Source organism: Trachurus japonicus, chromosome 11 (assembly GCF_045865225.1).
Source record: "Trachurus japonicus isolate A0001 chromosome 11, Traja_1.0".
NCBI classification, from domain to species: domain Eukaryota; kingdom Metazoa; phylum Chordata; class Actinopteri; order Carangiformes; family Carangidae; genus Trachurus; species Trachurus japonicus.
Genome location: NC_140917.1, coordinates 16,193,191 through 16,207,693, shown reverse-complemented (window position 1 = coordinate 16,207,693; position 14,503 = coordinate 16,193,191). Strand labels below are relative to the sequence as shown.

Here is a 14,503-nt window from a genome sequence, read left to right as displayed (position 1 = left end):
AACCAATGATACCTTTAAATGTTACTCTATATTTATGATAATATCAACTGACATTGTGAAAGTACTGGCTTGTAGTGATGCATCTACAGACAGTCACTTTCATCTGCTGTTCCACTCCACTGCAGAGCGTTATAGTGAGTTTCAGCTCATTGTTTTGCCGTCAGCTGTAACTTTACTGTTTGTTTCACCCACTACTCTCTCTCATAGAGTCATTTTCAATCGCAGCGGGCATCTGTTTTCATTGAAAAAGCTCTAAAAAAAACATTGTGCTGTACCTGTTCAGCAGGAAACAGCAGATAGACACAGTTGAGAGATTAGCTGGTGAACACATCAGAGCATTTGGCTGCTAAAGAGCCAGAAATTTCCCTAAGGAGCTGGTAAAGACCAAACAACAGTCAATATTGGGCTCAGATGGCCGGGAACGTGAGCCTAAATTAATTCTAAATGTTTCTACATAACTGCTGGATGTGTAAATAAGAAATTGTTCTCTGCCAGGATTTTGCCATATTTAAAAGGAGCTATGGCAATGTTGGGTTCGCAGACTGTTTGTGCTGCCTCCAGGTGGCTAGGAATTATGTCAGGTGTCAGGCATTTTCAAACTGCAACGATTTGTTGATAAATCTGCTAGCAGGCTTACAGTTTTAGCAACTATTTGATCAAAACCAAACATTTGCCATTACCAGCCTCTGTAATAAAAGGGTATAATGATTTTTGTCACATGAGACATCATAACTATATTTATACTATACTATAACTATAATTATAGCTGGGTTTTATTTGGCTGGTAGAATAAAAAATATAAGAACATGATCCTGAGCAAGGATTGTTACCAATTCTTTAACTTTTGAAAGTTAATAATGAAGATCGTGGGTGGTTGAATCCTATGCTGGGCTGCATAATACTGAAATATGTCTACGTTTTGACCATTGCCAGTACAGTATGAGGCAGAATATATGAAAGTGGAATTCAGTAGGCTAGGCCTGCAACTAACGATAATTTTGCATTACTTACATACCAATTATTTTCTTGGTGAATTCTTGTAGGCTACTTTCAAAACAGTTCAAAGACCAAAGATGCATGATGGAACTCAGAACCAGCCCACTTTATCACTATATAGCTAACTAACTCAAAATTAGTGAGCCAGTGTGTCTGATGCACCCTTTCCAAACTCATGGTATCTCTGCAGCTGCCTCTCTGCATTTGTTGACATTAGTGTTTCCTTGACTCAGTAGTTAGCAAACTAGTTCATTAGCAGGCCTGCAAGCCTGTGTGTGGGAGGTTTGGACTTACACCCCCTCACCTCACCCGCCCTCCTCCTCCTCCCCCCCTCGCAGTGACGTGGAGGTAAAAGTGCAACGTGGACGGGGCAAATAACAACACGAAGCCACGGACCTGGAGCGAGAGAGAGTGAGTCATGTATGAACGCCCCCTCCCCTCCATCCATGTGCTTACCTGTTCTGCCAGCCTTGGATCAGGTTGGTGTATTTGCTCAGCACTCCTTCCAGCTGCCTCTTGCGAACCTCCTGCTGCTGTTGCTGCTGCAGATTCATGCTGTTCCCCAGCCCAGCTCCGCGGCTGCCGCTGCCTCCCGCTCCGGCCGGGCCGCCTAGTGAGCCGGAGCCGGGGCTGTGCGACCCTCCCCGGCCGCCGGGCTTCCACACCGCCGAGTTGGCGCGGTCCGCGGAGGAAGAGTTGGTTTTGTTGGTCCCGGGATGCGGACTGCAGAGCGTCTTGTCCATCCTGGCGACGGGACGGAGAGGAGGAGGTGGAGGAGGAGGAGGAGAGAGAGAGAGGGGAGGAGGAGGAGGAGGAGGAGGGGACAGGGATGGACCAGAAGCAGCAGCAGCAACAGCAGCAGTGGTGGTGGTGGTGGTGGTGAAGAAGGTTTCAGAAGACCATAAGTGTGAAACGGGGCGATGTATGCCTGCGCGGACCTACAGCAGAGGCAGCGGATGTGCATCGACTGCGCTGCGCCGGCGGAGTGAGCGTCCCTCGGTGTGTGTCAAAGCGGACATAGTCCTCGGTGGTGTCCGCGTCCTGCTCTCCCCTCTGCAGTGCGCGGCTGTGACTGTGTGGCTCTCCGGGTCTCCTCCAGCGTTTTCCTGGTCGGAGGGCAGGAGCAGCGCGCAGACACTCCCCCTCCACTCTGGACCTGCCCCCCGGATATTACAGAGCAATCTTATTATACATATCATTATACATTAAAAAAAACAAACTCTATACCTAAATAAATAAATAAAAAATATTGCAAATGCCAGCAGAAAAAGCTGACGCTGAAGATGACTCATCTATTAGGCTGATACACGAGACTTCCTGCATGTTTTAGAAAATAATGGGAAGAAAATGACATAAACCGATATGATAAATAAATGAATACAAATACTGAGATCTTTTTTTTTTTTTTTTTTTACAATGCATCGGTGTCGTGCTAAGCTGAGCTTTGGTAGGCTACCTGGGGTGTTGGATGATTTGCTTAACCGGAGGGAAAGCAGAATTGTACGATATCCTCTTTGAATAAGGATGAGTTATATTTTCTTTTCTTTTGTTTCTTTTAACAGGAAATGCTCAGTACTTTAAATTAGACACCTGGAGAAGATAAAGGACCAGAAGAGGTGTGGATGCAGGTACATATGCATCATAAAATAGAAGCGCTTATGTTTTGTTTTTACCATTTCTTTACTTTTGCTCTTTTGTAGAAAAAATATGTATCATAAGGTGCATGTTTTGTGAAACAGCTGTGCCTTATAATCCCATAGGGGGTGGGGCCAGATGTTTGCCATGCCACAGAAATGAGAGTGACAATAACTCAACCAACTTAACTACCGTATTACCCAGGGGGCAAAATCCCAGTTTTTTGAAAAACGGACACGGAGCGTTGTAAAAGGTTTGACACCAGAAATGATATCTAGGAACTTGAAGGATTAAAACCTGGGTGGACAACCCGGTCAACTAGCTGCTGGAAAGCTACAGGGGGCCAAAACCCCTTTCTTGGGTCATTTTGCTGGCGAAATGATGTAAATGCAAATATTTAGGTACTACAATGGCATAAATAGTCATACAACTATAAAATTTGGCAGAGAGTATCTTGACACATAGGGGGAGGCATGAAAACAAGATTCTGGGGTTTGTTGCAACTCGATTTTAAGATATCACCCTCAACATCCCAAAAAAGACCAAAAAAAGTACTGTTCGCCTGACAAATTCTCATGAAAATTCTTATTTTTCAGCACTTTATGGAGAATATCTGCTTAACATGTATATAGAAAATTTCCTTAATTCATAAGCTTCCATTTGAGTCCAAGATAGCCTTTCTATCTCAAAAGCCCCACTTGCTGTGGCCAACGGTCTTCTCTATCTATCTGTTCACTTTGGGGAGACCAGAAATAGAATGGTTTCTGATCATGCCAGTTAACATGTAGTTTTTCACAATAGGTGTTGCATTGTTTGGAGACAGCCTGTAGCTTTCCAGTAGCTAGTAGAAAGGCTATCTTGGACTCAAATGGAAGTTTATGAATTAAGGAAATTTTCTATATACATGTTAAGCATAGATATTCTCCATAAAGTGCTGAAAAATAAGAATTTTCATGAGAATTTGTCAGGCGAACAGTACTTTTTTTGGTCTTTTTTGGGATGTTGAGGGTGATATTTTAAAATCGAGTTGCAACAAACCCCAGAATCTTTTTTTCATGCCTCCCCCTATGTGTCAAGATACTCTCTGCCAAATTTTATAGTTGTATGACTATTTATGCCATTGTAGTACCTAAATATTTGCATTTACATCATTTCGCCAGCAAAATGACCCAAGAAAGGGGTTTTGGCCCCCTGTAGCTTTCCAGCAGCTAGTTGACCAGGTTGTCCACCCAGGATTTAATCCTTCAAGTTCCTAGATATCATTTCTGGTGTCAAACCTTTTACAACGCTCCGTGTCCGTTTTTTTGCTTTGCCCCCTGGGTATATAGCAAGATTACAACGATGCCAGGAATATTATACTGTCATTGGTTATATTAGACCGGTGCGAAACTTGCGCGTTACTAAACAAACAGCATGCCTACAGAAAAAGAAATTGAATGACACAGAGGTCACAAGGTAAGGTCACCTTATAGGTATTTCACAGGGGGAAATCATAACATTTTACAGCACATAAAACAGCAGTCTGTCATAATCCTATAATAAATCAAGGGATCTCCACCTGTCTGTTTGTCTGTCTGTCATCTTTATTACAAACACTAAGAGCTGCAAGATGGATAAATGGCGAGATTGAGGCTCAGATAGAGATTGTCTGTAGAGCATCAGGAGACTGACTCCTGAGGAGAGAAGGATGAAACTGAAGTGGATGGAAAGAGATTAGGAGCAGGGGCCAGAAACAAAACCAGGAGCATCCACAGCAAGAAAAATAAGGAGCGCACCACAAGTCACAGATTCACTGTGTGTGATCAGCGCAAGGATCATCAGAGGAGGCTGAGCGAGGAGTGCATGACTAAGCCAGTTTCAAGTGCCTTCGGGACATCTGAGGTGAAGGGGCCAGGAAGTCAGGCTCTTCACCTCAGAGGTCAGGGCTTAGAAAATTGGGGTGCGGAGGCCAAGAGTCCATAATATCAAGTAGGAGGCCTGCAAGGACAGAAGCTAGGACCAATTTGTCTGAACAGTTTGACCAGACACAGCATCCTTGAGAAAAGAAAAAAAAATCAATTTTCTGGATGAAATTGATCCTGTTCAGCTGCCACTGCTACACTTCTTACAAGTGTGATGGTGACACCTTAATCTCCTCCATCACTTTTCCCTGTATCCTCCCTCTGCTCTGTCCACCTGTATCCTAATCTTCTTCAACCTCCCTCCCTCACCACTTTCAACCACCCCTCTATTTGTTTATCATATTTCTGTCTATATCAGCCTCTCTTAAAGCAGAAGTAAGTGATATATTTGTGTTAATATAAGTCTTAAATAGTTATATCTTCCGACAGCAATCACTTACATAGAGTGTTTGGACTGAAACACGGGTCTGTCAGTCACTCTGCTCTGCTCTGAGCCGAGGAGAAAACTTTTCTCGTATCCTACAGTTTTTATCCAATGAGGAGAGAGAACGGCATGCAGGGCTGTGTGTGCAGCCAAGGGATGCCGTGAATGTGGTGACGTCGGGACGAGGACTGTTATGGTGCGTTCAAGGCAACTCGTAACTCGTGTTTTTCCGACCTGTGAAGTGGTACCAGTTCAATCTGGTACGAGTTCACGGGTTGGAAGTTACGAGTGGCCGTTATAGTGACTTTCACCGGTAAAACAGGTCGGAAAAACACGAGTGGGTTGCCTGAAACGCTACAAAGTCGTAAGTTGTGACTTAAAGCTGTAATTTACGGTTTCAAAAGCCTGCCTGGAACGCAGCATTAGCTGAAACGACCGGATCGCTTATGATGCGTTCCAGGCAACTCGTAACTCGTGTTTTTCCGACCTGTTCCTATGGTTACCCGTTAGAACGTACAGTCAAACTCGTAACTTCCCACCTGTGAACTTGTACTAGATCGATCTACTCCCAGTTCCCAGTTCGTAACTCGTAACTTGCCTGGAACGCTACAAACTCGTAACTGGTGACTTGAAGTCGAGACTTACGGGTTAAAAAGCCTGCCTGGAACGCACCATTACTTCTGCTTTAATGTCGATTTACAGAATAAATAAAACTATTTGACATGCTCTGTTATAGCCTACATTTTGCCAGGATGCACAGGTGCAGTATCTGTGCCTTTTGATTACATTTCTAGCAAGAATTATATTTTTTTATTTTTATAGTATTCGCTCAGTGAATGTACATAATCACTTGCTTGCTTGTAGTTGCGAAGATTTTTCAGACCTCGCCAGAGCAATGCGAAAACTGCAATGTTTTCTGCTGTCTCTAGGGTGGTTACATTTTTATATGAGACTGGGTTGACAATGCACAACGTTCGATGTAACAGCCAGTGGCAACATCAGGTTGTCACCAATATGGACCAATGTCAGCCGTCCCTGGGGGGCCCCCTTCCAGCTCAGAGCCCTAGGCAACTGTTGCCTCTGTCTCCATTATTTGCATTTGACAGTTTATCAGACTGGGAGACTTTAGAAAACTGGGGTAGACATTTTTCACAATGTTCAGAAATTTCAATGACCAACTGACTAATTGATTGATCAAGAAATAACTGACTGAGCAATCAACCATCAAGATTTTTTGTAAGTTTTATGGACCCAAAGATTACAACTAGTTGACTAGTTTACACATGAATATTAAAGTAATACCACAAAACATATCACAACATTGTTATGAGCATAAATATCAGACTTAAAATCAGTTGAAACTCACAAACAAGAAGCAGCGATGTGTTTCACTCTGTCCCACTTGACAGATTGAATTATTAGCACTATGCCAACTGGATGAACTTGATAAACTCTGGTGCCAGCTGTGCCAGGTTACAGAGCTGAGCAGCTTACAGTGTGTTCCAGGAATCATTTAAGAGCATGGGGATTTTTTGTATTTTTTTAAACTAAAAAATACAACAATAACACGTTTGTGTCCAAGGGGAACCGTTCTTCTGTTCTTCTGTTGATCAGTATATAATCTATACACACATGCACTCTCACACAAAACCACCGTGACAATCAAGATGAAAAGGACACGTTAATGAAGACCAGACTGAAGAGCATTGCAGGTTATTAAGAAGAGGCCGAGATTACGCTGAGCAATCGAAGACAAGCCTCGATGAATCTCCACAGGACACTTAAAAGAGCACGGATAAATTCCTGCTGCTTGTCAGCTGAGGCAGCCACAAAGCAAAGATCAATACAAGAGAGAGAGAGAGAGAGAGAGAGAAAAATCCCTGCCTGGGCAACACAGAGTCAGTGGTTTGTTAAACGTTTGTGCTGAGAGTCAAGCCCAGGTCAGATGCATTTCATTATGAGAGGTCATGGCGGTTTGACTCTGAGGCCTTATGTTATTAAGTCTCAATTTAAGATTTATATCAATTATAAAATTCATCGTGTTCATTTTTCACCATAAAGGCACTGACCCGGTCAATTTCTTATCATGCTGTCGAGGAACATGCTTGATTTCCTAAATGCTGACTTAGGGTGTGATGTCAGCATTTCTATTTTCATCATCTTTCATCATCCTCTTCTACTCTCCCTTACTCCTTCCCTTCCTTCCTTCCTTCCTTCCTTCCTTCTTTCCTTTATCAGTATCACACATGTTATCAGTGTTTTTACACTTGCATCATCACTTCCTCAGTTACTGTCCCTTCGCAGAAACAGAACAAGCTGCTGCAAGTTGTTGTTTCCTAGCTTTCGATATGAGAGAAGCTGTGGTTCAGTGCGTGTCCTTCACACTGAGATCACACCAATCTCCTCCATGCGAAATGAACTGAATCCTCTTTTGGAATAAAAATTTTGAACTGTCATAGGTTGTCCACATATTTTTGAGCATAAAGTGTACTTTATTCAGACTATTCCACTAAGTTGCAGCAGCAAACCTTATGTAAGAGAAACTTGACGTGCTGCTCTCCGACTGAGATTGGCATTTAAATGTCTGACAGCCTTTCAGAAAAAATAATTGATGATTAATCACAGGGCTCAGCAAAGAAAAACCCATAGACTCAGCTTTAAAGATAAAGTTGTGTGAAGAAGTCCTCCCTCAGCACACGTTTTCATCTCTTGGTTCTAATGCATCGATTTCCCCAACATACTGTAATAATTCATAGTTTTTAATGGATCCTGGGATCTGTAAGGCGACTGTAGTGAGTGGCAGAACAGAGAGTGTTGTGCGTTGGTACAGTGTTTCGGAAAGACGATCGTTGCTTAGTCAGAGCACATTCTGAAAGGATATTGAAAAACTCCTGAGTTGCAGGGTTCATTTTAGAGCAGGCTGTCAGGATTTGAATAAGGATGGCTGTATTTCATCAGAAATCTTATCAGAGTTCGGCTGTGTGAGCTTGTGTCCTTGCCCCCTGACAGATCACTTTGTGTACCAATGCCCATAATCCACATCCTCTCTCCTAACAGCACCAGAGTCCAAAACAAAAACCCTGCAGTCGTGTACAAAGAGACTCAGCCGACCTTGGTTTGTATTCAGCTTTCTGCTGACGTTGCAATTACAAAGAACAGCTAGATCAGATTTGCATCTCACCTGGTTTAATTGTTCTTGGCAACAACAGAAACTGAGATTATCTCGAGTCCGTTTGTTTTGGGAACATTTTATCAGCTGGTTGTAAGCTCTGCAGTCCGCCAACACGCCTCCATAAAATGTCTCGTTTCCTAGGAAAGAAGATAATTCGACCACACACAGAACCAAACTTGACTTTTTCTGTCAGCTCCCACTCTGGTTTGACTGTAATGAGACCCTAAAACTGTGATGCTGAGTCAAATAGGGTTAGGTTTATGTTTTGTTAAATAAATTCATTCTGAACTCTGTGTAAATAACATGTGGTGATGCTTGACTTGCCAAAAGCTTGCATATGTTTGCACAACAGCCTGCATTATTCACAAAGACCAGCAACCTCGCCAATAACGACTTAATGGACTGGAGGGCGACTATTGACCCGGTACACTGACAAGGTCAGCATACAGTTATGTGTGTGTGTGTGTGTGTGTGTGTGTGTGTGTGTGTGTGTGTGTGTGTGTGTGTGTGTGTGTGTGTGTGTGTGTGTGTGTGTGTGTGTGTGTGTGTGTGTGTGTCAGATGACAGGGGGAAGCAGAGAGCAGGAGTGAAGGATTTTGTGTGGCTGGAAGTGAATATTTGACTATCTGCTTGGTGTCTATTTCTGGAAGATGATTCCATGAATATTCATCATCAAGTCAGCTAAAGCTAAAGACTATGATTTTGTGATGTCAAGACATGAATATGGAGGCTGTGGTATTCCTTTTGTCTTTTTTGTGCACTGGGAACCATCAGTCAAGCCATCACTCTGAAGGTCAGAGCAATTCTACATCTCCAAAAGACAGAGGATGAATAATTAAGACCAGTGAATCAACACAAAAGTGTGATCTGAGCTTCCACAAGACCAGTAGTATTAGCTTCTAGACAGGATCAAGAAAGCGAATGTGTGCTTGACTGCGGAGGTTAACCAGAGATTCAACACATCAATCAGCCCAAAAAAGTGCAATTTAAAAGCACTTCTGAGAGTCATTTAGTGTCTTTTGGCTTTGAAAACACTGGTACTTGATAGCTGAATTGAGAAGTGGAGTTGGCGTGAGGTGTAAGAGGTTTATTAATTGTCACAAGTGTTGTGTTTCCTTAGGCCTACAGTGTTTTTAGAAGAAAGGAACGACATGGTTTGGCAGATGCTGCATTAACTTTCCTATGTTCCTGTCACTACACTGAGGCAATCCTTTAACAGGTAAGTGACCACATCACAGTTCAGACTCACTTGCTAAACCCCACGCATCCAGACATACTGAACAACCACAGACCCTCTACTGCACTAATTATGAAGGAATATAGTCCCATTTTACATCAAATTAAACAGCAGAAGCTGGGCTACAACATGTAGCCTAAAAACCATGTTTATATGACCCAAACACAGCCCAAACACTACTCAAATAAACAACTAAACATCAAACTTAATGAAGCACCTCTGTGTGGACCATACAGTCTATGGTGTGGACCCAGTCACCACATTTCTGGCTGGTATACTACTGTACATTATGCAAAACACATCAGCAAGTTACCGCTCAAAACCTGCTACAAAGATTGGAACGATAGCACCCGCGGCTACACAGAAGCACGGCAGAGGGAGAAGCCAAAAACGAGCAAAGTCGAGCAAACACAGACACTGCTTGGCCAAAACATGGTTGTAAATTTCCTCTTACCTTTGCTGTTTTGCCGTGAAAGTTTGTTTATGAGTAAGGTAAAGTTTGAACTTTGACCGGTGTTACATCTAAATCTGTCCGGACGGGCTTTAGGAGGCGGGGGACCTTTGCGAGCGCAGCACACAACAGCCTGCACGTCACACGTTTCAGGATAAGGTTCTGTCAATCACTCAAATCAACCAATCCACTGCAGAGATAGAGCCCGGCGTAACTGCACTCAAATAAGCAGCTCAGTGCAGCTTTTACGCAGAGGGACACAGAGGGCCTAGAAAGTAGTTGTTATTTAGTCCCGGTTGATTCTTTTTCAGTTAGTTTATGCAAATTGTGTGGAAAATAAAGATTAAACAATGGTTTATAATGGCAGGTGGTTCCAAGCTGTGCCAAAAAATTGACATTTTTTGGAAAGCTCGCCTGAATATTTTGTAGTAAAATTTTGTACTGCTTCACTTTATCAGAATCAACCACTGCAGAGATAATGTTCATACATTGTACATTCATTTGATAGAGGTTTTGAGCTTTAGCAGCATCATTCTGAAGGACACTCATCAAAAATATGTTGGTTTTTTTTAGGCAAACATTAAATGTATTTAATTTTTGCTGTGTGTCATCTTCATTTACTCTTCACCAATAACACATATACTGAAATTTACACATCTCAGCAATTTCTCAATTTTTTCCCTTTACTATGACACCAAAAGTATTCAAATAGACCTGGTTGCAGAGATATAGGCTACTTACTCATTTCATTATGGATGTGCAATCTTTGAGAAAAGGCCTAGAAAATAGGCTTGGTTTTTAACACGTTTGTATGTCCAACAGTTGACATTGCCCTGCATTCGTCTTCAGTTTAGCCTGGTTTGTTGTTCTGTTTCGTATAAAACAAAAACCAGTCTTTATAAGCAGTGGGCATAAGGTTGAGTGAAAAGACTGAGGACCTCTGTCATAGCAGATATTAAGTACAACACTATAGAATACGTAGACAGATAAAATAAAAGTAGGCAAAAAGTACAGCACAAGCATGAGTTGCATAAACTTAGGGAAGGAAATAAATGTGCAAAAGGAAACACTGACCAGTCGAAACAACAACTTACTTTTGAACAAGAGAAATGTTCAAGATCTTTTTTGTTGTGTCCTTGCAGAATAAGAAATAAGAAAAACTAAGAGCAAAATATCACCATGTGGTTGAGTAGTTGTTTGGTGTGTGAGAGTGTGTGTGAGGGTGTGTGTGTTTAAGTGAGAGAGAGAGAGAGAGAGAGAGAGAGAGAGAGAGAGAGAGAGAGCTAAAAATAAAGAACCTTGTGACCAAAACAGTCAAAAGTTCAACTTTGTCAGTCGACAGTAAATGTCAACATACTCTCAGGCAAAAACCTGACCTACTGCATGCAAAGAAAAGTTCAATTATTCAGAGATTTGTTAAAGAAGAAATGAAGAGGTCTGATATGTGATTACTGAAATACACACAGAATGGAAAACTTGAGGGGAAAAGAGAATTTTTCTTTTAATTTGCGAGGGAAAAAAGTAGTTTTGTCTGCAAGTGATTGACACTTCAGTTAAAGGTCACCGTTAAGTCGTTATACTAATGAACCTTACACTTACTCCCTATTAAATCACCTTGCAGGTCCATCAGCACAAAACGTGGACAGGCACACGAAGGCAACAGTGACGGTGAAAGTGTCACCGAAGCTCTCTGTGGACTCAATTATCACTCAATTGAACAGGAGCTGAAAGACCCCAATTAGTGCTCTATCTCAACACTTGTGTTTTGCAGAGGAGCTTCAGGGCTGGAGACTCAGAGCGAGGAGATAACGGCTAATGACTGCTCTTGATTTCAGAGTTTTTATGCGAAGCAGACACTCCAGAAAGATGACAGTGTCGAAATGTGTCACAGGAGAAACAACACCTGACTACTTACCACTTTTCTTGCACACACAACCCAAATTTCCTTTTCCATAGACAACATGAAAACAAATCAGACATGCACAGACACACACTTTGGCTCCACATTGTTATGTATAGAGTTTATTACCTTCCCTAATCTCATTAAAGCTCTGTGATCAAGCTCTTAGTTGAAATCACTTTATTACTTAGCTTGATGTATGCAAAGCAAAGCAGCAACAATGCCATAATGGCTCCTTGATAGACTAATTAAGTTTTTATTGCACACACACTTCGATATTGAAAAGGTAATATGGAGTTATGGCAACAAGCTGTCAAAGTGTAACTAAGAAAAACAGACTGTATCTCAAACAAATGTTCCCCTCCACCCACAAACAAAGAAATGAATGTACATGTTGCAATCTAAAGATTTACATTGACAGCAAGTTGTGGTGGATACGAGTGTATTTCTGTAAAGCTCACTGGAGACACCTGCTGGACAGTAATATACACCTGGTAAAGAGGGTGATGAGGTCATCCTCAAGATGATACAAAGGCAAAATATAGTTCTTACGCATCTGGTCAAACTTAGGCCAGACTCACCATATAAATATATTTTTGTTAAAGCAGTGTAAGACAGAGAAACAAAACAGACACCTAACGGTCTCTTTTCAATAGGAGACATATTTGGAGCACACAGATGCCTATGTACGTAATAATGATGTTTATATTCTATTTATCTGCTTTGGTTTCAGAGTGCTGGTGTTGTGTGTGTGCTGCTACCACGAAGGAGATTTAAATTTGAACGTCATTAAAAGTACAAAAGTATAGCCTCCAAGTATAATCTTGTATATTCATTTTCTATAGTGATTTCACTGTAAAAACTTTATTAACCTACATGCATGCTAAATTTCTCCGATCAAAATAAAATGCATTTTCTAAAACAAATATTTCAACTGGACAAACTTGAACATGTTATTTTCAGATATTTATGCACCCTTTCCTTTTAGAAAGTTAAAAGGTAGAAAATTATCATCATGTTTTATTCAATATTTAGTGTATGTTTGCAAATAAATATTTGGAGTAAATATCAGCCAAAACTTTTGAAATACTGAGTTTTATAATAAAAGCTTTTCCCCTGTTTCTGTTCAGTTTCATTACCTCAGTATTGATCCAAATCTTTTTTTTTTTATTCTACGAAGACCTCCAGTCAGAGTTAAATGGTAATTTTATTGCATCACTGATGTGCTTTGTGCTGCTTTGTATATATTTCCTCCAGATTTGTGCAACAGCCCATCTTGGGAATTGCAAACTATCTAAAGCCTGTGACTCTGGCATTTGTCACTGTAATCTAAACGTTAAAAGAAATAAATGAAACTGACACCATTATTTTGTGATAAACTTCCTGTCTAAAGCCAAATGTTCAGCTGCCGAGTCGGAGGATACGGACATCTGTCTCTGATGATTCTTGTCTTTATTACTCTGCTCTGATTCAAACAGTGATTACAGGCCCATACATTCCTAACGATGACTCCACGGTCTGGTCTCTAATTAGGAGGAGGATAATTCAGTCTTGTTCGGGTCCCTCCTCCCTGACAGGCTCATCTCTCTATGAAGGGCACAGAGGAGAAGGAGCCAGGGTAATGTGTGGATGTACATGTGTAACTATATACTCCCGCCTCCACACAAGCACACACGCACACACACACACACGTCCCACTTATACCCTGGGTGTTTTAATGTAATGATTTTTTATAATGCAGCTCATCTGTATGCTGAAGGGAACCGAGGTCTGTCTCTGTGGTTCTGTCTGGATCAAGTGGAGTCATACTTTACTCTCCACCCACACTCAAGGACATTACATTAGCATCGATTGTCCTCTTCCCCACCACAAGAAAACAGAGAGCGACTTCATATCAAACTGCTCAGCCTCTCCCTCTTTAAAGAGGCTAATGATAATAACAATAATAATGACAGATGTTCGATTTATTTTGATTGCAGCATCTTTGGTGCTTCCATACGATTCTTCTTCTGCCAAGGTTAAAGAATGAATGAATGAATGATGAAACTACAATTCCCAGAATGCAACAGAGGCTTTTAAGCCCTAACTACTGCACTGCTCTGGGTTAACAACTGTACTTTTACTGTAATTGAGTTGTGATGTTATGTCTCTACTACAGTAGGCTACACCACAGAAGGAGATTGTATGTCACTTCATTACATTTATGGTGGTATAAATATGCAGGTCCTTTACTTAAATAAATGCAGCAATTCCTTATTGGCCTAATAGTACATTGCATGTCAGTATAGCCTATTTGTTATGTAATGTTATTTAAGAGGGCTATTTATAAAAACAACAACAACATTATTATTGTGATTACAGTATATCTGGAGACATTTCATTGTTGCTTCCAAGTAATTTTCCCTCAACCAATAGTGTTAAATGGTGAAACTGCAAATTTCCCAAAAGGCAACATAGGCTTTTTAGTCCAGCTACTGTAGCTACTGATCTTTCTGACAGCTGTAGCCTACCTTTCCTGTACTTGAATAGAATTGTATATTTCGCTTTTGCATCCTATTTATGGTGGTATAAATGTTTCACCCATTACGGGTCAATACACTGCATTTAAGATGCTATTTTAAAAAAATAATTATGACTCCAATAGCCTATATTTGGAGACATATTTTTGCTGCTTCCAGGTTGTTGTTTTTTTTGTTTTTTACTTCTGGCAATGGTGTGGTGAAGTGGTAGAACTACGATTCCCAGAATGCCACAGGGCGTTTTCCTTTTTTAGTCCAACCTGCACTG

At 41.3% G+C, this 14,503-nt stretch overlaps 1 protein-coding gene across 1 annotated transcript in view; it reads right to left on the bottom strand.

The window, feature by feature from the left end:
* LOC146978552 (oxysterol-binding protein-related protein 10-like) overlaps positions 1 to 2,098 on the bottom strand; it is a 73,100-nt gene extending 71,002 nt beyond the window's left edge. Inside the window, exon 1 of the mRNA XM_085791291.1 lies at positions 1,453 to 2,098. Coding sequence (XP_085647417.1) covers positions 1,453 to 1,739 — 287 coding nt within the window. The 5' untranslated portion in view covers positions 1,740 to 2,098. The remainder of the gene's footprint in view (positions 1 to 1,452) is intronic.
* Positions 2,099 to 14,503: the final 12,405 nt, after the last annotated feature.